Genomic DNA, 26,566 nt, shown 5'->3' with positions numbered 1-26,566 from the left:
ACATACACATGGTTAGCAGATGTCAATGCGAGTGTAGCGAAATGCTTGTGCTTCTCGTTCCGACAATGCAGTAATAACCAACAAGTAATCTAACTAACAATTCCAAAACTACTGTCTTATACACACAAGTGTAAGGGGATAAAGAATATGTACATAAAGATATATGATTGAGTGATGGTACAGAGCAGCATAGGCAAGATACAGTAGATGGTATGGAGTACAGTATATACATATGAGATGAGTATGTAAACAAAGTGGCATAGTTAAAGTGGCTAGTGATACATGTATTACATAAAGATGCAGTAGATGATATAGAGTACAGTATACACGTATACATATGAGATGAATAATGTAGGGTATGTAAACATTATATTAGGTAGCATTGTTTAAAGTGGCTAGTGATATATTATACATCATTTCCCATCAATTCCCATTATTAAAGTGGCTGGAGTTGAGTCAGTGTGTTGGCAGCAGCCACTCAATGTTAGTGGTGGCTGTTTAACAGTCTGATGGCCTTGAGATAGAAGCTGTTTTTCAGTCTCTCGGTCCCAGCTTTGATGCACCTGTACTGACCTCGCCTTCTGGATGATAGCGGGGTGAACAGGCAGTGGCTTGGGTGGTTGTTGTCCTTGATGATCTTTATGGCCTTCCTGTAACATCGGGTGGTGTAGGTGTCCTGGAGGGCAGGTAGTTTGCCCCCGGTGATGTGTTGTGCAGACCTCACTACCCTCTGGAGAGCCTTACGGTTGTGGGCGGAGCAGTTGCCGTACCAGGCGGTGATACAGCCCGCCAGGATGCTCTCGATTGTGCATCTGTAGAAGTTTGTGAGTGCTTTTGGTGACAACGAATTTCTTCAGCCTCCTGAGGTTGAAGAGGCGCTGCTGTGCCTTCTTCACGATGCTGTCTGTGTGGGTGGACCAATTCAGTTTGTCTGTGATGTGTATGCCGAGGAACTTAAAACTTACTACCCTCTCCACTACTGTTCCATCGATGTGGATAGGGGGGTATTAATCTGCTGTTTCCTGAAGTCCACAATCATCTCCTTAGTTTTGTTGACGTTGAGTGTGAGGTTATTTTCCTGACACCACACTCAAGGGCCCTCACCTCCTCCCTGTAGGCCGTCTCGTCGTTGTTGGTAATCAAGCCTACCACTGTTGTGTCGTCCGCAAACTTGATGATTGAGTTGGAGGCGTGTGTGTCCACACAGTTGTGGGTGAACAGGGAGTACAGGAGAGGGCTCAGAACGCACCCTTGTGGGGCCCCAGTGTTGAGGATCAGCGGGTTGGAGATGTTGTTGCCTACCCTCACCACCTGGGGGCGGCCCGTCAGGAAGTCCAGTACCCAGTTGCACAGGGCGGGGTCGAGACCCAGGGTCTCGAGCTTGATGACGAGCTTGGAGGGTACTATGGTGTTAAATGCCGAGCTGTAGTCGATGAACAGCATTCTCACATAGGTATTCCTCTTGTCCAGATGGGTTAGGGCAGTGTGCAGTGTGGTTGAGATTGCATCGTCTGTGGACCTATTTGGGCGGTAAGCAAATTGGAGTGGGTCTAGGGTGTCAGGTAGGGTGGAGGTGATATGGTCCTTGACTAGTCTCTCAAAGCACTTCATGATGACGGAAGTGAGTGCTACAGGGCAGTAGTCGTTTAGCTCAGTTACCTTAGCTTTCTTGGGAACAGGAACAATGGTGGCCCTCTTGAAGCATGTGGGAACAGCAGACTGGGATAGGGATTGATTGAATGAATATGTCCGTAAACACACCAGCCTGCTGGTCTGCGCATGCTCTGAGGGCGCAGCTGGGGATGCCGTCTGGGCCTGCAGCCTTGCGAGGGTTAACACGTTTAAATGTTTTACTCACCTCGGCTGCAGTGAAGGAGAGTCTGCATGTTTTCGTTGCAGGCCGTGTCAGTGGCACTGTATTGTCCTCAAAGCGGGCAAAAAAGTTATTTAGTCTGCCTGCGAGTAAGACATCCGGGTCCGTGACGGGGCTGGTTTTCTTTTTGTAATCCGTGATTGACTGTAGACCCTGCCACATACCTCTTGTGTCTGAGCCGTTGAATTGAGATTCTACTTTGTCTCTATACTGACGCTTAGCTTGTTTGATTGCCTTGCGGAGGGAATAGCTGCACTGTTTGTATTCGGTCAGGTTTCCGGTCACCTTGCCCTGATTAAAAGCAGTGGTTTGCGCTTTCAGTTTCATGCGAATGCTGCCATCAATCCACGGTTTCTGGATTGGGAATGTTTTAATCGTTGCTATGGGAACGTCATCTTCAACGCACGTTCTAATGAACTCGCACACCGAATCAGCGTATTCGTCAATGTTGGTGTCTGACGCAATACGAAACATATCCCAGTCCACGTGATGGAAGCAGTCTTGGAGTGTGGAATCAGATTGGTCGGACCAGCGTTGGACAGACCTCAGCATGGGAGCTTCTTGTTTTAGTTTCTGTCTGTAGGCAGGGATCAACAAAATTGAGTCGTGGTCAGCTTTTCCGAAAGGAGGGCGGGGCAGGGCCTTATATGCGTTGCGGAAGTTAGAATAGCAATGATCCAAGGTTTTGCCAGCCCTGGTTGCGCAATCGATATGCTGATACAATTTAGGGAGTCTTGTTTTCAGATTAGCCTTGTTAAAATCCCCAGCTACAATGAATGCAGCCTCAGGATGTATGGATTCCAGTTTGCAAAGAGTCAAATAAAGTTTGTTCAGAGCCATCGATGTGTCTGCTTGGGGGGGGAATATATACGGCTGTGATTATAATCGAAGAGAATTCCCTTGGTAGATAATGCGGTCGACATTTAATTGTGAGGAATTCTAGATCAGGTGAACAGAAGGATTTGAGTTCCTGTATGTTTTTGTGATCACACCACGTCTCGTGAGCCATAAGGCATACGCCCCCGCCCCTCTTCTTACCAGAAAAATGTTTGTTTCTGTCGCGCGATGCGTGGAGAAACCAGCTGGCTGCACCGACTCCGATAGCGTCTCTCCAGTGAGCCATGTTTCCGTGAAGCAAAGAACGTTACAGTCTCTGATGTCCCTCTGGAATGCTACCCTTGCTCGGATTTCATCAACCTTGTTGTTAAGAGACTGGACGTTAGCGAGAAGTATACTAGGGAGTGGTGCATGATGTGCCCGTCTCCGGAGTCTGACCAGAAGACCGCTTCGTTTCCCTCTTTTACGAAGTCGTTTTTTTTGGGTCGCCGGCTGGGATCCATTATGTTGTCCTAGGTGAAAGGCAGAACACAGGATCCGCTTCGCGGAAGTCATATTCTTGGTCATACTGATGGTGAGTTGACGCTGCTCTTATATTCAGTAGTTCTTCTCGACTGTATGTAATGAAACCTAAGATGACCTGCGGTACTAATGTAAGAAATAACACGTAAAAAAAAAAAAAAAAACTGCATAGTTTCCTAGGAACGCGATCATCTCTGTCGGCGCCGGAAGTTCAGAATTGCATACAATTTGCCACCCAACAATTAACATTAACAAAAGTGGTGAAATAGTGGTTGGCCAAAGAATGTGCTTTTTGTGCATACTCATGGCATCATGACATGGATATAACAGAGCCAAGTTGTCCCAGTCACTACAGAAGCATTTGGCAAACCTTGACATGTTGATTCTGAGTGACTCATACTTCCTCTCATCTAACCTATTCTCTTCAAACAGCAGGCTACATGTGTCAAGATACTATCCTGACTTTCTACTGAAACAGTACCTATGTAAAGTTAACATTCTCTTCTGGCACAGGGAAGGTAAGTGCAGTACATTTCCAAGAAGCGTATTTTTAATCCCTAACGCAGACATTTTTTTAATTAAAAAAGTGATGCTTTTTAATTAAGTTTGCAGAGTGCTTTTGAATGTTACGGAGGCGTCGTGTCATGGGTTGTCATAGTTCTGTGAAAGCGGAGAACAACATTTTTGGAGGGAATACAAAGAGAGAGGATGTTCTATTCTACTTAAATGAGAAGCAGCTGCTGGTGGGATTCAAAATGCTGTCAAACTCTTCATCGCTCATAACAATACAGTAAACGTTTTAAGGCAGAAGAAATTGAAGACTGCCAAATGCATATTTCACCGTTGATTAAAGACAAAGCCCCTCACGGCTCAGAGAGACTCGCCGAGCTCTATAATTTGAAGCAGGTTCATTGGAGACGTAACTCAACACTGTTTTTTTTAAGTAAGCTTTATCCACAAAGGTATAATCAATCAATCCGTTAAATTAAGTCCTATAACAAGGTTATTCCTTGTGATATGACAAGACCAGAGTTCTTTTTTCAAGAATTTGGACACGCGGCTCACACCTGAAAATATTTGATCAAGTGGCTTGCGGCTCTTTTCACGCTGGAAAGAACTAAGCTTCCAGCGTAGCAACTAAAAAACCTGCTGCTTTTGCGATGCCCCATTATAGCACTTTCAGGCCCGTAGCTACATATGAGGACACCATTTTTTCAAGGAACTCAGTCGGGGTCTCAATTTACTGTTGAGAATTAGAGCAGTAGAATAGAAAAGGTGCAATTTCGAAACTTGGTAGTGCATCAGCAGTTTTCCGCTTCTTATGTCACTCACTGAGTCACTCAATTTCGCCCATAGTCAGTACAACATTTTTAGATTGGTAAATTAGTCCAGCCAGCTATCTAAACTTGTAGTAATCATGGCCGAATTACCGACCGAGCACGCGGTCACATGCCCACGTGGGGCCCTGCATTGATTTTGTTCGTCACTCTCCCTCAAATATCATATTAACATGACATAAGTCATGGCAAAATGTGTAGAATTGCAGAAATGTTGCTATAACACTGCAATAAAAAAAGTTCTGTACAGCAAACTTATTTGTTAAACCTTTGCTAATAAAATTTTTTTTTCTGCTGCTAACAGATCCATCTGTACGTATTAAATTATCGTTTTTAATCTCAGTGCTGAGTTAATGTGAGTTCATATGTCGCGGCTAACTGTATAGCTAATAGGCTATGTGTTTGTAGATCGACTGAGATTAACGAAGCTACAGCAGCCAATGTGATAATGGCTGGGGACATTTTGTTTTTGTTTTTGCCGTTGTCCAAATAACATGGACGTCACTAAAATTCAGACCCTGGCCACAGCCCTGAGCACTTATGCTACTCACATGGACTTATGACACGAGGCGGAATATCATACATCTCCCAGGAGATGGCTCCATCACTGAGAGTTTAGCACCACGGCATCTTGTCCCTATCTGGGTTTCTGGACACAGTGGAAATGTTACACTGCTGTTATGACACTTAACAGTACCCTGGCCTGGACTCCCAAAGAGCAGGCAGAAGCACAGTGCCCCAAAAGAAATCCCAAGAAGGAAGAAACCTCAAAATTAATCAGAGTCAGAGGGGAAGCCCATCCTTTTCTGTCTGTACCAGGTAGAATTGCCATATCATCATCAAGGCCAGACAGACAGGGGAAGGTGAATGACCATATTACCATCAAGGCCAGACAAAGGGGAAGGTGAATGACCATATCAACAAGGCCAGACAAAGGGGAAGGTGAATGACCATATTACCATCAAGGCCAGACAGATTGAGGGAGGTGGATGATAGTGCTGGCATGACTGACATGAAGCATAGACTTCAGCTTCTGTTTTGGGTTGCCAGATTGGTTGTCAATAAAGACGTAGAAATAAAGAAAGGAAGACAACCTAATGCTGGACACGCCTGCAGTAGGAGATTTCCCCCACGCCCCTGAGGGGGACGCTCTCCACGGCAGAAAGCGGGCACCAGAGACAGTGGTGCCCACCACGCCACGGTAAGTCTGTGCCCTTGTTGTCATAGCACTTCACCTCCGGAGCTGAACAACAAGAGATGTGGGGGATGAGACAGTATTCCATGTATATCACAGTTTCCTGTGTTTAAGTGTTATGAGAGTGTGTGCGTGTCTATCTGTTTACCTTATTTATATTGGACTATCTAAATGTTTGTAGTCTCAGAGCAGAATAAACATCATAAAATGTCTTCTCTATCCCAGTGTATGACCTCTGGCTAAGACCAGTAATACTAAACTATAGCTATGCTAAGCTAGGCTAACCTTGCAATGTAAATCGAACAGTGACTGTGTTAGCATGTAGCAGTTGGACTCACCAATGCTACAGTAGGGTCCACTGTAGCCAGGCCTGCAGGCACACACCTCCTCCCTGGTGGTTGTGATGAGTCGGCACGTACCATCGTTCTCACAGGGGTTCTCACTGCAGACTGAGGACAGTTACACACATCAGGTATAATACATTATGACAAACCACAGCACTGGGATCAGTTCCAACCACCTTTATCCTGCCTCCTGCTACTGCATGATAATCACAGGAGCTGTTCTTGCATCAGTGCTTAAAGCGTGTTAACTTTGATCAAAACACACAAGCATTAGATTACCTACGTAGTCGAGCACTTACGGTTCAGGGTTGCAAAAGTAGAATGGGAGAAATACTTTCACAAACACAGACACCGGTGTACAGTAGTTGACTGATTTTGTTCTTGGAGTGGCCATGTGGGGGCAGTATGAGTGGGAATAGCATATATAACAGGCTGGGAAGGTGGGGTGCAGGAAATGGGAGCATTAAATCAAATCTGTTTGCAGAACCTTGTAAAAATCGTAATACCATGACAAAACAAAACAAGTTTGGTTCAAGGGGCTCTCCAAAGTGTCTTTTCAACACCCATCAAACGTCCACCGTAGAGACGAAAGCACCTTTATCTTTTGGCTGAGAGGTTTCTCTCACGTGTTCTGAGGGGCCTCAAAAGGAGAGTGGGAGTTCAGAGGGTTTCTCGAGGCCTGGTAGGCTCACCTGAACCACTCCCAACCATTAAGGCATTGAGAATACAGTGAGATGCCTGGCAACACAGTCGAGGCAAGAGATCTGATCATCCAAAAGGTGTGGGAGATTGAGGAATGTCGGGATGGGAAGATTTTCAACTAGAGAAGCCCTCATACTCCAAAGGTTTAAGGGGGCCCTCAACTCAGGGGCCCATCCAGGGACCAATTTCTAAGCCAAGAGACAGCACCTCATCAATTCTAAGGTTCCACTCTCATTTTTAACAACAACAAAAAAGCACAGAGTGGCTGAAGCTAAAGTAAGAAAGGATCTGAGTAAGAATGTCTTTTACCAGTATAGCGGACTCTCTCACAGGAGATCTCCCCGTCCACACATGTGCACCGTTCCACGTTACGAAGGTAGATCCTTCCCCATGATTTTCCAATGTCATAATATCTCAGGTGTATGGTTTCATAGCACTTCCCTGACAAAGGGGAGAATAGAGAGATCAAAGGTAGTTGGGTAAAACAAGAGAAGAGGAGGAAGTGAACAGGTCAATGAGGAGTTAGGGGGGCATGTTTTGTGGTAAGTGTTTGGCATTGTGAAGAGCAAGATAAGGGTTAATGCACTAAAGGTACTTCTAAAAAAGGGAAGACAGTTTCTCTACCACCCCCACACTGTCATACCGCAATGAGAAATAAAACCCCATTGACAATTAACTCTAACCTAAAATGTATAATTGGTTCAGTTTAATTGAAACTGCTTTGAAACACAAGTCCATATAGAAAGTATGATACTGGAAGTGACTCACTCTGATCACAGTGCCTCCCAGTGAAGCTCTCTGGACAGGAGCACTCGAAGGAGCGTCTGCGGGGGACCAGAGTGCAGATGCCGCCATTTTGACATGGATTCACCTGACAAGGGTCTGTGAATCTGCGTGATGAGTGGACGAACACTAAAACACAACAACTGAGAACATTAGTGAAAACATTAGAAAGAAACAGCATGCTACCTCAGTAACATAAGAATAAAGTATTTACCAACTTTGGTGTGTTTAATTTGAACACTGTTTGACAATTGGATGGAAACCTAGCTAGTGATGAAAAAATATTATGTTTATGCATGCCACTACCGTAAATAGCAGGAAATGTATCTTTAAGATCGTATAAATACACAGAGACAACATAGACTTTGTAGATCATGAGGTCTTTGTCCACAGAATCTACAAGAATGACCTCTCACCAATGGGTTGAGTGTTCGCAGGTGCACAGTATCCCCAGAGAAAGTCCCGATCAAAGTTGTGCGTCAGAGAACACCTATGATGCGGAAATAAAAACATTCCTGTAGCTCACATGCAACAGTTTCAACCTGGCCATTGAGATCAAGGAGTCAGATAGCAAATCAACAGCACATTGAACACGATCAGTCACCTGACTAAGAACCATAAGGATACTCCGCAGAAACCTGCATATCTCCAGTAAGTACAAGAAGTGGGTTTGAAACTGATACCATACTTATTAACTGTCTTTCATAACAGTTGAGGAGCACTGCACTTTAATCCTTTTGGGACCAAAGCTATATTACCAAAATGGGTTAGAAGTTTTATTGATTCCCCCACCCATCAATCCACACCCGCTAACTACAGTAACTACACCCAATACACCAAACCAAAAGACTTGGCTTTCAAAATCCTTTGAGAAACTAATGGAGAAACATTGAGATCAAAGTGACTCTCAAGCTGGGATCCCAGTGGCTGAGTTCATAAGCAGACACACACACACACACACACACACACACACACACACACACACCCACACACACACATATACACACACCTACACAACCATGCATACATATACACACACACACACACACACACACACACACACACACACACACACATATATATATATACAGACACCTACACAACCATGCATACATATACACACACCCTCAAAAACCCTCAGAGTTTAAGATGAGCCAGCACTGAGCACTTGCTGTTACTTGAGGACTGAGTGGGAGAGGGCAAGAGCATGATTCATATTGAATTACATTCTAGTTGTTCATACTTGCAGACGCCAACCAGCCCTGTCATAGCCTGAGTGGATTTACTCTGCAGCTGCAGCGCAGTCACACAGATGACTATCATAGCACTCCCTATCCAACAGCTCTGTGGTTAAAAGACACAGATCTGTGGTCTAGTTGTTTTCACAAGGCAGTGAGGCATCTTGCTGTGTCACAATTTGTGGAAAGTAAATAGTTAGTTCTGAGACATGAGACAGTCATTACTATAAACCATTAACTCAAACCTAGGTTATAAAACCTGCGCAACCGTGTCATAAACATGTTATAACATGACATTAGCATTTATGACAGTTTTTGGCGAATAAATTAGCATTGATGACTAGCGTTGGCATATGAAGCCATTTAGGATAGCCCAATTAGGTCGTGGAAGTTTGCATACAGTCACCTCGTTACTTTTTAGGGCAATACCACATTGATTAACGAGGACTATAATTAAGTTTAAGTCTTTATATTTACTGTAGTAATATAGGGTCTTGAGACAGTCACAGTGCAAATGCATGTCTCAATGAATGTCTGTTAGTGGTTAGAATGTCTGTCAGTGGTTACGTTTTCAAATCATGTTGTGTTCGTCACATGCTTCGTAAACAACAGGTGTGGACCTACAGTGAAATGCTTACTTACGGGCCCTTCCCAACAATGAAGAGAGAAAGAACATACCAAAATAATATAAAAGTAATAACACGTAATAATAAAGGTAATAATAGATACACAATTGAGAAACGATAACTTGGCTATATACAAGGGGCACCAGTACTGAGTCGATGTGCAGGGGTACGAGGTAATTGAGGTAGACATGTACATATAACTAAGAATAAAATGACTAGGCAACAGGATAGATAATAAACAGTAACAGTCACATATGTGATTAGTCAAAGAAGTTAGTGCAAAAAGGGTCAATGCAGATAGTCCGGGTAGCTATTTGGTTAACTATTTAACTAACTATATAGCAGTCTTATGACGTGGAGGCAGAAGCTGTTCAGGGTCCTGTTGGTTCCAGACTTGGTGCATAGGTATCGTTTGCAGTGCGGTAGCAGATAGAACAGTCTATGACTTGGGTGGCTGGAGTCTTTGACCATTTTTAGGGCCTTCCTCTGGAAACCGCCTGGTACAGAGGTCCTGGATGGCAGGGAGCTCGGCCCCGCCTTGCGGGTCGGATGCCATACCAAGCGGTGATGCAGCCAGTCAAGATGCTCTCAATGGTGCAGCTGTAGAACCTTTTGAGGATCTGCGGGCACATGGCAAATCTTTTCAGCCTCCTGAGGGGGAAGAGGCATTGTCGTGGTCTCTTCATGCATGTGCTGGTGTGTTTAGACCATGACAGATGCTTAGTGATGTGGACACGGCATGGCTTTCACATGGCTATCGTGTGCATGTGTGCGTGGGTGTCTCACCTCACCAATCTATGACTGGGAAACTCCTTTGTGTGTACAAGAGTGAGGTACCCTACATGGCCAAAACTATGTGGACACCTGCTCATCGAACATCTCATTCTAAAATAATGGGCATTGATATGGAGTTGGTCCCCCCTTCGCTTGCTATAACAGCCTCCACTCTTCTGGGAAGGCTTTCCATTAGACGTTGGAACATTGCTGCAGGGACTTGCTTCCATTCAGCCACAAGAGCATTAGTGAGGTCGGGCACTGATGTTGGGAGATTAGGCCTGGCTCGCAGTGGCCATTCCAATTCATCCCAAAGGTGTTTGATGGGGTTGAGGTCAGGACTCAGTGCAGGCCAGTCAAGTTCTTCTACACCGATCTTGACAAAACATTTCTGTACGGAAACTTGCTTTGTGCACAGCGGCATTGTCATGCTGAGACAGGAAAGGGCCTTCCCCAAACTGTTCCCACAAAGTTGGAAGCACAGAATCGTCTAGAATGTTATTGTATGCTGTAGCATTAATATTTCCCTTCACTGGAACTAAGGGGCCTAGCCCAAACCATAAAAACAGCCCCAGACCATTATTTCTCCTCCACCAAACTTTGAGGTTAGCACTATACATTCGTCAAGTAGCGTTCTCCTGGCATCTGCCAAACCCAGATTCGGCCGTTGGACTTCCAGATGGTGAAGCGTGACTCATAACTCCAGAGAATGAAATTCCACTGCTCCAGAGTCCAATGGCGGAAAGCTTTACACTACTTGGCATTGCGCATGGTGATATTAGGCTTGTGTGCAGCTGCTCGGCCATTGAAACCCATTTCATGAAGCTCCCGACGAACGGTTCTTGAGCTGATGTTGCTTCCAGAGGCAGTTTGGAACTCCGTAGTGAGTGTTGCAACAAAGGACAGAGGATTTCTACACGCTACGTGGTGGTCCCATTCTGTGAGCTTGTGTGGCCTACCACCTTGCGGCTGAGCCGTTGTTGCTCCTAGACGTTTTCACTTCACAATAACAGCCCTTACAATTGACCAGGGCAGGTCTAGCAGGGAATAAATTTAACAAACTGACTTGTTGGAAAGGTGACATCCTATGACGGTGCCACGTTGAAAGTCACTGAACTCTTCAGTAAGGCCATTCCACTGGCAATGTTTGTCTATGGAGATTGCATGGCGGTGTGCTCAATTTTATACACCTGAAATAGCCAAAATCCACACATTTGAAGGGGTGTCCACATACTTTTGTATTTATAGTGTATCTCTTTGAGTAATGGAAATGTGTGGCAATGTTATGCTGAATGTGCGTGTGGTTGAAGTGCTTGTTTGTGTCTCTAAAACATTGGATACTAGAGTGACCAAGAGACACTTGAAATGGATGACACTGGACTCACCAAGAGCTGGAGAAGCTGATGGTGATACAGTGATGGTGAATGCTTCCTCCATGACGGAATGGGAATTTACATTCTTTCCCCTCTACTGTAAGGACTGGATCCACAGAAACAGGAGTAGATACATATGTTTATCAGTGAACATATTGTGAACATATTGTATTTTACACATATTCTAGTCATATATTCCTCATTCTCCGCAAGAACATTTAAAAAAAATCTGTATTTCATTAAGTGTACTGCACAAGATCAGTTCAATATCAATATTGAAAGTAGAAACAATACCAACCCTAAAACACTTTGCGGCAAAATAGAGGCCACTTGAATATGAGAAAGCAGGTGTTCTCCCATGGCTTGGGATCACAGCATATGATAGACAATTAATCTTTTGAGGTTGACTGTGGCTCCTGCCAGGACCCAATCAAGTTATATTACTAGGGAAGCACAGTAGAAGGGATGCATAGATCTCTATATCACTATATCATTCCCCTAGACAGTCTAATCGTTGTTCTGTTATGAAAAGAGATTGTGTACCCTTGCCAACACAAGATGAATAATTCTGGATTCCAACTCCATCGACTAAAGAGGTCATTATCATTGAGTTCTTGACTGGTAAATTGGTTGATGGGCTGTATGGTACAGTTGTGTAAACATATTATACAAACAACATTTTATAAACAACATTGAAAAAGGATAGTGAAGACTACGCACAAAACTGTAGTCAATTAAACAGGTAATGTATGTTGTTAATGTTAATAGTAATGATTACCTTTATGACTATCTCTGTTCACATTTCTTGCACTAAACGTTTCATATCTTGGGAGTACCATTCGCTGGAACCAAAGTGAAAACAATATTAAAGTAATGCACGGTTAGTTTACTCTTTTGGGAAAATTATGCACGCCAAAATGTGCCTATCCGAACGCAAACCGTGCACTTGTTGCGCTCTAGAAGAACTGCTATAATTGTAAGAAATAGCTTCACTTACCGTTCGTACACTGAGGACATACGGTAGGAAAAGTAACACAAAGTATAGCATCATAATATTTTGGGTTATGTAGTCTCTGTTATCGTGTGCAAAATTATTTGAAGTTAATTTCCTGAATCAGGTCCGTCAGAAAAATGTCACGTTTTATCTGTCAATTCAAGAGAATTCAGACTGCTTTTGGTCATGGAGAAAGTGGGATATGCTGCAAGAGCGAGCCTGTTCCCTGCAAACTCTATTGAGTAAATCAAATGCGTCATTAGACCTACTTTTTGATTATGGCCATCACTCTACGCAAAACATCGAATTGCAACTAATTTCCCTTACGAGACGCCCACGATTAAACATGCAAGATCTTGAAAGTGCTGATCTTTGATGTAATGGAAAGTAACTTTTTGGAGGAGGTGGCGGGTGATGGTTTCGGATCCCTCCTCTCATAGCTTGGTAACCATGCGTAAACATTCCAAGTGCTGCGTGCTGTGGCAAGAACACCCCCTGTCCCATAACCAAGCCTCTAATTTTCAAAGATTGCAGTAATTGAAATGCCTGCTATGGTAAACTACACTCGGAGATATATTATTCTTACTGACAAGACACGACTTCCTGACAATACTGGTTCAAAATGGGTTTATAATGTGTGACTCGAAGAAATTGTTCACTTATAATTACTAATACTCTTAATAACTGACCACCGTTCTGACCAACTGGGCAAACAGATTTAAGAAGACAAAACACACTTGGGAGAATTCTGCAATGTGAATATCTTAAAGACCAATGATAATGGCTTTGACAGGTCTATGTTTGGAGCTGGTTGGGTATCAAGGATTTGCATTCTTACAAATAATTTTTATTTCAAACTAAGTTAATCATTAAAGGGGCCATCTTGGATTGGTACATCCATTTTTGGACGTTTAAATGAATGATATATAGCCCCACTGATTCTTGAAGAACATAACTTATAAATGCCTCACAAGCTTTCGACTGGGCAGACACTGGCTCAATCAAGCTGTTTCCACATAATTTCAATGGAATTACGATGAACCAACATGGAATAGACGTTGAATTGACGTCTGTGCCCAGTGGGTTAGTTCTACTGTCATACCTCCATCAGTTGCGGTTGTTTAAATACCAGATTGACCCTTTAATAAAACCATTCAAAGTGACTAACGACAGAGGCTTCCATTCTGGCATTACAAAGGTGGGAATGTTTATTGAGTGGAATTTGAACAACCAAACATCAAGCCAGACCATAATAGATCAAATGTACAGACATGAGGCATCATATTTTGTTCACCATGAAACAGTGTACACTGAGTGTGAAAAATATTAAGAACACCTGCAGTTCTTGACACAAACCTGGTACCTGGCACCTACCACCATACCCTGTTCAAAGGCACTTAAATATTGTGTCTTACCCATCCACCCTTTGAATGGTACACATACACAATCCATGTCTCAATTGTCTCAAGGCTTAAAAATCATTCTTTAACCTGCATCATCCACTTCATCTACACCGATTGAAATGTATTGAACAAGTGACGTCAATAAGGGATCATCACTTTCACCTGGATTCATCTGGTCAGTCTATTATTATGGAAAGAGCAGGTGTTCATGATGTTTTTTACACTCAGTGTGTGACCAGAATAATACAGTAACGTGCACTAGAATTGCCAGGAGTTTCTCATGTTCGTACAATGTGTGAATCCTATTACCTACCTGAAAGAGCCTTAATTCTATAGCCCCTGTTTTACAGTACCTGTATTATCAGCATCCATCTAAAACAAGGTATCATCTATTACATTTTCAAACAATAGTTTATTACCAAATTGTTCATAAATTTTAACTGGCAATTATTTTCCTTTTCATCACTTCTTGAAAATGTATACCCGCTAAACAGTACGGCATAGTCAGTGATGATCAATAATACAATATCTATCACCATACAATTATGATACATATGCATCAGTTCTGGCATGAAAAACGACCGTTTTTTACAGTAAAAGTCCCTTGTTCATCAAGTAAGTTTCTGTTTGAACAGACCGAGAATCAAGCTTGGAAAGTGCTGGTGAGGGTTGGTCAGCCTCAGAGCTCACACAATGGTGGCCTTGTATATGTCAGTCTTGGAGTCTTTGTTCCCTTCTGATTGATTGTGGGTGTTGAGGGGCACCTGGGAGGTCTTCATTCGACTCTGGCACTGCCGGAGCTCAGCCGCGTACCCTTGGAAACTGACGCTGAGCTCCGAGTCCTCTCCATGGGTGATGGTGACCTCCCTCACCTTCTCCTCCTCCTCTTCCTCCAGGCACACTCCCTCCACGTCCATCACCTCCTGCAGTGCAGGCTGAGAGCGGAGTGCTCCAAGACACGGCGACCTCTTGTGGGAGCGGTCAAGAGCACATGCTCTTTGTCTTCTCTCTGGGTAGAGGGGAGTGATGGGAGAATCAGACACGTTTTAACCACAGTGGTCAAACAAATCAAAAGCCCACCTACAGTGTATGGAGGAGAGTTACCAATCTAGCATAGCCTTGAGGCCTCAAACACAGCATGCATTGGTTAACATGTCAATGATTTACTGATGGGTTACTACAAAACACACGTTATGACTTGTCTACTACCTCCCTGGAAATGTACAAAGCCTTCCAGAGGATTTTATAATCTGTGTTATAATCAGTCTAAAGCAGTGACATAGGCCAGTGAAGGCCACCAGTTCTTTGTGTCTTGACCTATGCACTTTTTTGGTGGTAGAGGACAAAAACAGTGAACAGGGGGGAGTAGCGGAAGGGTTAAGAAACCCTCTGGAATAGCTTTTTCCATCTCCATTATGATAGAGCTCTGACCCTTGAAATGCAGTATGTCCATTGAACTGATCTCAGAGCAGTGACCTGTGGGTGACAAAGCATAAGGCTCAGAGTATTTGGCTTGATGGCTTCTGGCCCCGGATCAGTTCAGAACATTGTGCCCTACGAGCTAACAAAATGAAACCATCTCAAACATCAAAAGCTCTATGCATGCCATTGGGTTCGCAGGGCAATCCACTTGGCTTCAAAAGAACAAACTGTAACAGTTTAACTGATTGGTTATTTGTTAGATCAACTGTGTACTGTACTGTACTGTACTACTGTCTACACCAGGGCTCTCCAACCCTGTTCCTGAAGAGCTACCGTCCTGTAGGTTTTCACTCCAACCCTAATCTAGCGCACCTGATTCTGATAATTAGCTGGTTGATAAACTGAAACAGTTCAAAATTTAGGTTGGAGGGAAAACCTGCAGGAGGGTAGCTCTCCAGGAACATTGTTGGAGAGACCGGGTCTACACTCTTAGAAAAATCTAGAACCTAAAGTGGTTCTTTGGCTGTCCCCATAGGAGAACCCTTTGAAGAACCCTTTTGGTCCCAGGTAGAACCCTTTGGAGGTCCATGTAGAACCCTTTCCACAGAGGGTTCTACATGGAACCAAAAGAGTTCTACATGGAACCAAAAGGGGTTTTACATGGAACCAAAAACGGTTCTCCTATGGGGACTGCCGAAGAACCCTTTAGGAACCCTTTTTTCTAAGAGTGTAGACTTGTTGATGTCAACAAAACGTGGTGCTTGCCCAAAAACTGAGGAGTGTTGCATTGATATGATACACTATTTAACAGGATTACATAATACAGAACTTTCTCAAAGGTGCATTTCTGGATCCAGATTAAAGTCTGTAGTCACAATGGAGCTGGATCACTATGACCGTTTCACATTTCTGTGCAGTTTTTAGCTGTATTCTTATCTTGACAAGTGTTTGACAAAATGGAATATTGTGTAACGGATGTGAAACGGCTAGCTTAGTTAGCGGTGCGCGCTAAATAGCGTTTCAATCGGTGACGTCACTTGCTCTGAGACCTTGAAGTAGTAGTTCCCCTTGCTCTGCAAGGGCCGCGGCTTTTGTAGAGCGATGGGTAACGATGCTTCGTGGGTGTCAGTTGTTGTGTGCAGAGAGTCCCTGGTTCGCGCCCGGGTATGGGCGAGGGGATGGTCTAAAGTTATACTGTTACAATCGCAATGGAGAAATAATATCTGACCTGAAGCCGGTGTACATAAATGAGACATCACATGAGTAGAGGAAAGGGTTGTTAGAGTGCGTTGACTCATACAGTTCCTACGCGACACTTCTCTATTAGATTGAGGATGCATGAGTCGAGAGAGGCCAAAGCTAACCCTGAGTGATAATTCTCCTCGTCCCTCCTGCACTCAGTGACCCTCAGCTATTCAACAAGAGTTCTAAGTGATTCATACACAGCACTCCAACGCACACACCTTCTGACCTCCTACGTCTCTGATTTACCGTCAAAGCAGTTTTATTAACACAGCCTCCACAGCATTCCCTTGTCACAGCTGAACACACAAACAGAACCTCTTTGCCAAAGGTAGGCCTACTTAACAAGTTGATGTGCTCAATATTTTCTCATGATGCTACAGTAACGATTTACTCTCACTACATATCCATAATGCATTTATTACACATCTATAAGCATTTCATGAACATGTTATAACAGGTCCAAACAGCATTATTAAAGGTTCATGAAATATATCCTTGCCATATCTATAGCGCATTCATGTCATGCTATGCAGAGCTCATAATTAGGTAACTTAATAGATACATCATTACAATGACAGAGTAGGAGTGTCATCATTATGGCTGTTATCTAAAATGTGCTTCTGCCATATCAGTGTTAGTGAATATTCCAAAAGGCCATGCTGATATGAAGCCTGTACTTGAGATTTTGTGTGGCTTCCCTACACACAATACCCCATAACTGTCACACAGCCAGGAGTGGTGGGTGCGGAGTCAATCGCAGAGAGCAGAGGATAATGGGGGAAACCAAACTTTATTACGGTATCCAAAAGTAACGCCAAAAACAACAGGCGAAAACAAATATGTCCAACCCAAAACTGGGCACCAAACAGACAGTGAACATAACATGCAACCAACCTAGACTAACAGAGAAGAGAAAAGGAAAAGGGGATCGGTGGCAGCTAGTAGACCGGCGACGACGACCCCCGAGCGCCGCCCGAACAGGCAGGGAAGCAACCTTTGGTGGAAGTCATGACAGTACCCCACCCCTGACGTGCGGCTCCTGCAGCGCACCGCCGCTGGGCTCGAGGGCTACCCGGAGGGCAAGGCGCAGGGCGATCCGGATGGAGGCGGTGGAACTCCCTCAGTAGTGATGGATCCAAGATGTCCTCCACCGGTACCCAGCACCTCTCCACCGGACCGTACCCCTCCAAGTCCATGAGGTACTGCAGGCCCCTCACCCGGGGACCCCTCGATGTCCAGAGGGAGGCGGAGGGGGCGGAGGGACCTCCGGCACCTCACCTTCCTGCAGGGGACCAGCTACCACCGGCCTGAGGAGAGACACATGAAACGAGGGGTTAATACGATAGTAAGAAGGAAGCTGTAACCTATAACACACCTCGTTTATCCTCCTCAGGACTTTAAATGGCCCCACACACTGCGGCCCCAGCTTCCGGCAGGGCAGGCAGAGGGGCAGGTTTCGGGTCGAGAGCCAGACCCGGTCCCCCGGTGCGAACACCCCCAGATGCTCCATAAATGCCCTCCAAACTCTGGACGTGAACTGGGGACCCCGAAATGATGTCCTCAGGCACCCGTAGTGCCGGAAGACGTGGGTAAACAGGGCCTCCTCAGTCTGTAGAGCCATAGGGAGACTGGGCAACAGGATGAGATGGCAGGACTTAGAAAATCGATCCATAACAACCAGGATCGTGGTGTTCCCCTGAGACGGGGGAAGGTCGGTGAGAAAATCCACCGACAAATGCGACCACGGCCGTTGTGGAACGGGGAGGGGCTGTAACTCCCCCCTAGGCAGGTGTCTAGGAGCCTTGCTCTGAGTGCACACCGAGCAGGAGGAGACATAAAACCTCACGTCCTTGCCTAAAGTGGGCCACCAGTACCTTCCCCTAAGACCCTGCACTGTCCTCTCAATACCAGGATGATCCGAAGAGGGTAGCGTATGGGCCCATCGAATTAAATGATCACGAACACCAAGCGGTACGTACTGAACACACGCTGGACACTGATGAGGTGCAGGTTCCAACCGTAACGCCTGGTTGATTTCCGCGTCCACCTCCCATACCACCGGTGCTACCAGACATGAATCTGGAAGGATGGGAGTAGGATCGATGGACTGCTCCTCGGTGTCATAGAGACGGGACAGTGTGTCGGCCTTAGTATTAAGGGAGCCTGGCCTATAGGAGATTGTGAAAAATCTGGTAAAAAACATGGCCCACCTTGCCCGACGTGGATTCAATCTTCTCGCTGCCCGGATTTACTCCAGATTACGATGGTCGGTCCAGATGAGGAAAGGGTGCCTGGCCCCCTCAAGCCAATGTCTCCACACCTTCAGAGCTTTTACCACAGCTAACAACTCCCGGTCCCCCACGACATAGTTCCGCTCTGCTGGACCGAGCTTCCGCGAAAAGAAAGCGCAGGGGCGGAGCTTCGGTGGCGTGCCGAGCGCTGTGACAGCACGGCTCCAACCCCAGCCTCGGACGTGTCCACCTCCACTATGAATGCCAAAGAGTGGTCCGGATGAGCCAGCATGGGAGCGTCGGTGAACAGCTCCTTCAGACAACTGAAGGCTCTGTCCGCCTCCGCTGACCACAGCAAACGCGCCAGCCCCCCCTTCAGCAGTGAAGTAATGGGAGCAGCCACCTGACCAAAACCCCGGATAAACCTCCGGTAGTAATTGGCAAACCCTAAAAACCACTGCACCTCCTTTACCGTGGTCGGAGTTGGCCAATTACGCATGGCTGTAACGCGGTCACACTCCATCACCACTCCAGAGGTGGAAATGCGATAACCCAGGAAGGAAATGGCTTGTTTGGAGAACACACATTTCTCAGCCTTGGCGTACAGGTCATGCTCCAGCAGTCACCCAAGTACTTTACGCACCAGAGACACATGTGCGGCGCGTGTGGCAGAATAGATCAGTATATCATCGATATACACCACCACACCCTGCCCGTGCAGGTCTCAGAGAATCTCGTCTACAAAAGATTGAAAGACGGCTGGAGCATTCTTCAACCCATACGGCATGACGAGGTACTCATAATGGCCAGATGTGGTACGAAACGCGGTCTTCCACTCATCTCCCTCCCGGATACGCACCAAATTATACGCACTCCTAAGGTCCAGTTTTGTGAAAAAGCGCGCTCCATGAAATGATTCTACCGCCGTGGCGATGAGAGGTAGTGGGTAACTAAACCCCACTGTGATGGAATTTAGAATCTATAATCAATGCACGGACGCAGACCTCCATCCTTCTTCTTCACAAAAAAGAAGCTTGAGGAGACGGGTGACGTGGAGGGCCGAATGTACCACTGTCCCAGAGATTCAGTGACATATGTCCCCACAGCCACCGTCTCCTCCTGGGACAACGGGTACACGTGACTCCTGGGAAGTGCAGTGTTTACCAGGAGGTTTATCGTGCAATCCCCTCGTCGATGAGGTGGTAATTGGGTCCGCTTCATTTTACAGAAAGCGAGGGAATTCAGAGGGAATGCGCACAGTGGAAACCTGGTCTGGACTCTCCACCGTCGTTGCACCGATGGAAACTCCTCTGCACCTACCTGAACACTCCTCTGACCACCCTTGGAGAGCCCCCTGTTTCCATGAAATCTCAGGATTGTGATTAGCCAGCCAGGGAATCCCCAGCACCACTGGAAACGCAGGTGAATCAATAAGGAAGAGACTAATCCACTCCTTATGATCCCCCTGCGGTACCATGTCCAGTGGAACTGTGGCCTCCCTGACCAGCCCTGACCCTAATGGTCGGCTATCTAAGGAGTGCACGGGGAGGGTTGATCTAGCGGCACCAGTGGACCCCTAGCCTCAACGCGAGTCCACGATCCATAAAGTTCCCAGCTGCGCCTGAAATCGACTAGCGCCTTATACTGGAGAGAGGGAGAAAACTCAGAGAAAGAAATTAGTAAAAACATGTGACCAACAGGGAGCTCTGGGTGAGTCTGGTGCTGACTCACCTGGGGTGACCGAGAAGTGCTCTGCCTGCCCTCTCGACTCCCAGACGAGCTCCTCCAGCACCGATCGGCAGTGTGTCCTCTCCGACCACAACTGGTGCAGGAGGAGCCTCCTCCTCCGGTCACCTTCGACGCGCCACCCCCCCCCTCCTAACTCCATATGGATTGGAGCTGGAGGGCTAGGAGGTGGAACTAACAGGGCCCGTTCAGGACGCCTGTGGACAGTCAGCAGGTTGCCCAGTCAGATCAACATGTCAATGAGTTCATCGAGGGAGAGGGTGGTGTCCCCAAGCTAGCTCCCTGCGGACATCCGCCCGGAGGCTACATCGATCGTGGTCCATCAGGGCCCTGTCGTTCCACCCCAATCCAGCGGCCAAGGTCCGAAACTCCAGCGCGAAGTCCTGCGCACTCCTCGTCTCCTGTCTAAGGTGAAACAGCCGTTCACCCGCTTCTCTGCCCTCTGGTGGGTGGTCGAACACTGCCTGGAACTGGCGGGTGAACTCTTGGTAGTGGTCCCTTGCAGAGTCTGGGCCATTCCACACTGCATTAGCCCACTCCAGGGCTCGACCCGTCAGACAGGAGACGAGGACGCTCACGCTCTCCTCACCAGAGGCAGTCGTACGAACGGTAACCAGGTACAGCTCAAGCTTTAGCAAGAACCCCTGGCACCCAGCCGCCGTTCCATCATAATCCCTGGGGAGCGCCAGACGAAGAGCACTGGATCCGGACGCCTCCGGAGGAGTAAGTTGAGCAGGTGGAGGAGGAGCTGGGGGTGAGGTAGGGAGACCACTTCTCTCACATCTGTCCACTCTCTCCATCATTTGATCCATTGCTGACCCAATTCGGTGGAGAATGGTCGTATGATGGAGGACACGCTCCTCCATGGATGGGAGAGGGGGTGCAGCTGCTCCTGCTGACTTCATGGATATGGTGCGGGCTTCTGTCACACAGCCAGGAGTGGTGGGTGCGACGTCAATCGCAGAGAGCAGAGGATAATGTGGAAACCGAACTTTATTACGGTATCCAAAACGCCAAAAACACCAGGTGAACATACAGACAGTGAACATAACAGGCAACCAACCTAGACTAACAGAGAACAGAAAAGGAAAAGGGGAAAGGTGGCAGCTAGTAGACCTGCGACAATGACCGTCGAGCGCCGCACGAACAGGCAGGGGAGCCACCTTCGGTGGAAGTCGTGACAATAATGTCAAAGTGGAATTATATCTTTAGACATTTTTACAAATTAATTAAAAATGAAAAGCTGAAATGTCTTCAGTCAATAAGTATTGAGCCCCTTTGTTATGGCAAGCCTAAATAAGTTCAGGAGTAGCAATTTACTTAATAACAAGTCACATAAATTGCATCGACACACTCTGTGTGCAATAATAGTGTTGAACATGATTTTTGAATGACCACCTCATCTCTGTACCCCACGCATTCAGAAAATTCTAAGGTCCCTCAGTTGAGCAGTGAATTTCAAACACAGATTCAACCATAACGATCAAGGAGGTTTTCCAATGTCTCACAAAGAAGGGCACCTATTGGTAGATGGCTATAAATAAAAAAGCAGACATTTAATATCCCTTTGAGCATGGTGAAGTTATTAATTACACTTTGGATGGTGTATCAATACACCCACTCACTACAAAGTTACAGGCGTCCTTCTTACTCAGTTGCCAGAGAGAAAGGAAAGCACTCAGGGATTTTACCATGAAGCCAATAGTGACTTTTAAACAGTTACAGAGTTTAATGGCTGTGATAGAAAACTGAGGATGGATCAACAGCATTGCAGTTACTCCACAATACTAACCTAATTGACAGAGTGAAAAAAGGAAGGCTGTACAGAATACAAATATTCCAAAAGATCCATCCTGTTTGCAATAAGCCACTAAAGTAAAACTGCAAAAAAATGTGGGAAAGAAATTAACTTGAAGTCCTGAATACAATGCAATATAACACATCACAGAGTACCACTCTTCATAATTTCAAGCATGGTAGTGGCTGCATCATGTTGGGTATGCTGGGTATGGGTATGCTTGTCATTTTTTAGGATAAAAATAAACAGAATAGAGCTAAGCAGAGGCAAAATCCTAGAGAAAAACCTGGTTCAGTCTGCTTTCCAACACTGGGAGACAAATTCACCTCTCAGCACAAGGCCAAATATACACGGGAGTTGCTAAGCAAGACGACATTGAATGTTCCTGATTGGCCTAGTTACAGTTTTGACTTAAATCGACATGAAAATCTATGGTAAGACTTGAAAATGTCAGTCTAGCAATGATCAACAACCAACTTCAGAGCTTGAAAGATTTTGAAGGATTGGACCCCTTTTTTCAATTTTCACCTAAAATGACACACCCAAATCTAACTGCCTGTAGCTCAGGCCCTGAAGCATCTTCTTGGTACCATTTGAAAGGAAACACTTTGAAGTTTGTGGAAATGTTAAAGGAATGTAGGAGAATATAACACATTAGATCTTGTAAAATCTAATACAAAGAAAGAAAAAAAAATGTTTTGCAAGAGCAAGGGCCATAATGTATTATTCCTCCACAATACTTCTATCCACAATACTTATTCGTCCACAATTCTTATAGATCCAAGATGGCGTAGCACCAGACTCACCCAGAGCCCCTTGTAAATATTTTCTTGTTTTTTTGTATACATTTCAATATATTTCAATCTCTTTCCATTTTTAAATTAAATATACCTTCCTGCAACATGCCTCACCCAATGTGATACGGATTTGCTATTTTTTCGACCTTAGAACTGGAACCTTCATCAGAAGCTAGCCATCAGAAGTTAGCCAGCTAATTAGCTACTAGCTATTTAGTCACTGTTAGCGGTCTTTACCTTTAGCTCAGACACCAGCCGCTTTAGCCCGGATAGCCTGGATAATACCTGCCAGTCTGCACAGCCCTGAGCATATCTGACTGATTTTTTCAACTACATCACCGGATTCCTGCCGCAAGCTCTGTACCATTACACCGGATCATCACAGCTAGCTAGCTGCTACCGAGTGGCTATTGTGGCTAACGCCCTTGTCCAGAAGCAAGCACCAGTTAGCGTCGAGCTAGCCTCGAGCTAGGCCCATCTCCCAGCTAGCAAACGAAGTACACCAACTACAATACCTCTCTTGCCAATTGGCCTGGACCCTTTATCGACACGGAGCCCCGCCAATCCATCACGACTGGTCTGCTGGTCTGCTGACGTAATTCGGCCGATGTGCTTTCAATCGGCCTCTGCGTCGTGGATTTCGGTGAAGACTCATCTGCTATCCCTGGCCCGCTAGCTTTTCTGAATGCCGTGTCTCCCACTTGCTTAGCATAGTAACGACTACCGAACGGCTGCCCATCTATTGCTGCTCATTGAACCCTATGATCACACGGCTACACAGCTGATGCCTGCTGGACTGTTCATTAACACAGTACTTAATTTTGTTTCTTGCGGCCCCAGCCTCGAACTCAGGCCCTGTGCTCTGACCCTATCTGCCCATTCGTTGCCATTTACCCGTTGCTGTTGTCTTAGCTGTTTACCCGTTGTTGCCTTACCCGTTGTTGTCTTAGTTCTCCCAATCAACACCTGTGATGGCTTTATGCCTCTCTCTAATGTTTTACTGCGGAGCCCCTAGTCCCGCTCAACATGCCTCAGATAGCTCCTTTGTCCCACCCCCCACACATGCGGAGACCACAACTAGCTTAACTGGTGCCTCCAGAGATGCAACCGCTCTCATCATCACTCAATGCCTATGTTTACCTCCAATGTACTCGCACCCTATCATACCCTTGTCTGTACGTTATGCCCTGAATCTATCCTACCACACCCAGAAATTTGCTCCTTTTATTCTCTGTTCCCAACGCACTAGATGACCAGTTCTTATAGCCTTTAGCCGTACCCTCTTCCTACTCCTCCTCTGTTTCTCTGGAGATGTAGAGGTTAACCCAGACCCTGTGTGTCCCCAGGCTCTCTCATTTGTTGACTTCACTGTAACCGTAAAAGCCTTGGGTTCATGCATGTTAACATTAGAAGCCTCCTCTCTAAGTTTGCTATATTCACTGCTTTAGCACACTCCGCCAACCCTGATGTCCTAGCCGTGTCTGAATCCTGGCATAGGAAGGCCACCATAAATTCTGAAATTTCCATCCCCAATTACAACATTTTCCGTCAAGATAAAACTGCTAAAGGGGGCGGAGTTTCAATCTACTGTAGAGATAGCCTGCAGAGTTCTGTCATACTATCCAGGTCTATGCCCAAACAGTTCGAGCTTCTACTTTTAAAAATCCATCTCTCCAAAAATAAGTCCTCACTGTTGCTGCTTGTTATAGACCCCCCTCAGCTCCCAGCTGTGCCCTGGACAACATTTGTGAATTGATTGCCCCCCATCTATCATCAGAGTTCGTACTGTTAGGTGACCTAAACTGGGTCTGAAAGAGCTGCAAAATCTGATCCCTACAAATCAGCTGGGCTAGACAATCTGGACCCTCTCTTCCTAAAATTATCTGCTGCCATTGTTGCAACCCCTATTATTAGTCTGTTCAACCTCTCTTTCGTATCGTCTGAGATTCCTAAAGATTGGAAAGCAGCTGCGGTCATCCCCCTCTTCAAAGGGGGAGACACTCTAGACCCAAACTGTTACAGACCTATATCCATTCTGCCCTGCCTTTCTAAAGTCTTCGAAAGCCAAGTGAACAAACTGATCACCGACCATTTTGAATCCCACCGTATCTTCTTCGCTATGCAATCCGGTTTCCCAGCTGGTCACGGGTACACCTCAGCCACGCTCAAGGTATCTATCATAACCTCCATCGATAAAAGACAGTACTGTGCAGCCATCTTCATCGACCTGGTCAAGGCTTTCGACTCTGTCAATCACAGTATTCTTATCGGCAGACTCAATAGCCTTGGTTCCTCTAATGACTGCCTCGCCTGGTTCACTAACAGAATAATGTGCAAATATCGTGTAACGGGATTCTTCCTGGGAAGGAGAGGAGTACCAAAATGCAGCGTGGTTATGGTTGAACATCCTTAATAAAGATGATAACGTGAACAATATACATAAACAAAACAAGAAAACGTGGAAAAACCGAAACAGCCCTAACTGGTGCAAAACACAGAGACAGGAAACAACCACCCACAAAATACCTCAAAGAATATGGCTGCCTAAATATGGTTCCCAATCAGAGACAACGATAAACACCTGCCTCTGATTGAGAACCACTCCAGGCAACCATAGACTTTCCTAGACAACTCTACTAAACACAACCCCATAAATCTAATAAACCCCTAGGCAAGACAAGACACATAAATCACCCATGTCACACCCTGGCCTAACCAAAATAATAAAGAAAACACAGAATACTAAGGCCAGGGCGTGACATATATCGTACAATTAAATCAAATCAAATTGTATTTGTCACATGTGCCAAATACAACAGGTTTAGCTAGACCTTACAGTAAAATGCTTACTTACAAGCCCTAACCAACAATGCAGTTAAAAAAAATTATGAATAAGAAATAAAAGTAACAAGTAATGAAAGAGAAGCAGTAAAATAACAATAGCGAGGCTATATACAGGGGGTACCGGTACAGAGTCAATGTGCGGGGCACCGGTTAGTCGAGGTAATTGAGGTAATATGTACATGTGCATAGATAATAACAGGAGTAGCAGGAGAGTAAAAGTGTGTGTGTGTGTGTGTGTGTGTGTGTGTGTGTGTGTGTGTGTGTGTGTGTGTGTGTGTGTGTGTGTGTGTGTGTGTGTGTGTGTGTGTGTGTGTGTGTGTGTGTGTATTCAGGAGTCTTATGGCTTAGTGGAAGAAGCTGTTTGGAAGCTTCTTGGACCAAGACTATTTTGTGTAGATTGTTGACAAAAATTACAATTAAATGCATTTTAATCCCACTTCGTAACACAACAAAGAGTGGAAAAAGTCAAGTGGTGTGAATAC

General features: G+C 45.5%; 2 protein-coding genes across 2 annotated transcripts in view; both read right to left on the bottom strand.

The window, feature by feature from the left end:
• Window positions 1-13,005, bottom strand: part of LOC135510655 (hepatocyte growth factor activator-like) — a 21,185-nt gene extending 8,180 nt beyond the window's left edge. Inside the window, exons 1-7 of the mRNA XM_064931746.1 lie at window positions 12,602-13,005; window positions 12,383-12,446; window positions 11,617-11,710; window positions 8,010-8,083; window positions 7,579-7,722; window positions 7,120-7,251; window positions 6,103-6,213 (exon numbers count right to left, since the gene is read on the bottom strand). Coding sequence (XP_064787818.1) covers window positions 6,103-6,213; window positions 7,120-7,251; window positions 7,579-7,722; window positions 8,010-8,083; window positions 11,617-11,710; window positions 12,383-12,446; window positions 12,602-12,655 — 673 coding nt within the window. The 5' untranslated portion in view covers window positions 12,656-13,005. The remainder of the gene's footprint in view (window positions 1-6,102; window positions 6,214-7,119; window positions 7,252-7,578; window positions 7,723-8,009; window positions 8,084-11,616; window positions 11,711-12,382; window positions 12,447-12,601) is intronic.
• A 775-nt stretch (window positions 13,006-13,780) lies between these two features.
• Window positions 13,781-26,566, bottom strand: part of LOC135510649 (regulator of G-protein signaling 12-like) — a 68,220-nt gene continuing 55,434 nt past the window's right edge. Inside the window, 1 exon segment of the mRNA XM_064931737.1 lies at window positions 13,781-15,010. Within this exon segment, the coding sequence (XP_064787809.1) occupies window positions 14,688-15,010 (323 nt within the window). The 3' untranslated portion in view covers window positions 13,781-14,687.

Source organism: Oncorhynchus masou, chromosome 23 (genome assembly GCF_036934945.1).
Source record: "Oncorhynchus masou masou isolate Uvic2021 chromosome 23, UVic_Omas_1.1, whole genome shotgun sequence".
In the NCBI taxonomy this organism is placed as follows: domain Eukaryota; kingdom Metazoa; phylum Chordata; class Actinopteri; order Salmoniformes; family Salmonidae; genus Oncorhynchus; species Oncorhynchus masou.
This window is presented reverse-complemented; position numbering and strand designations above follow the sequence as displayed.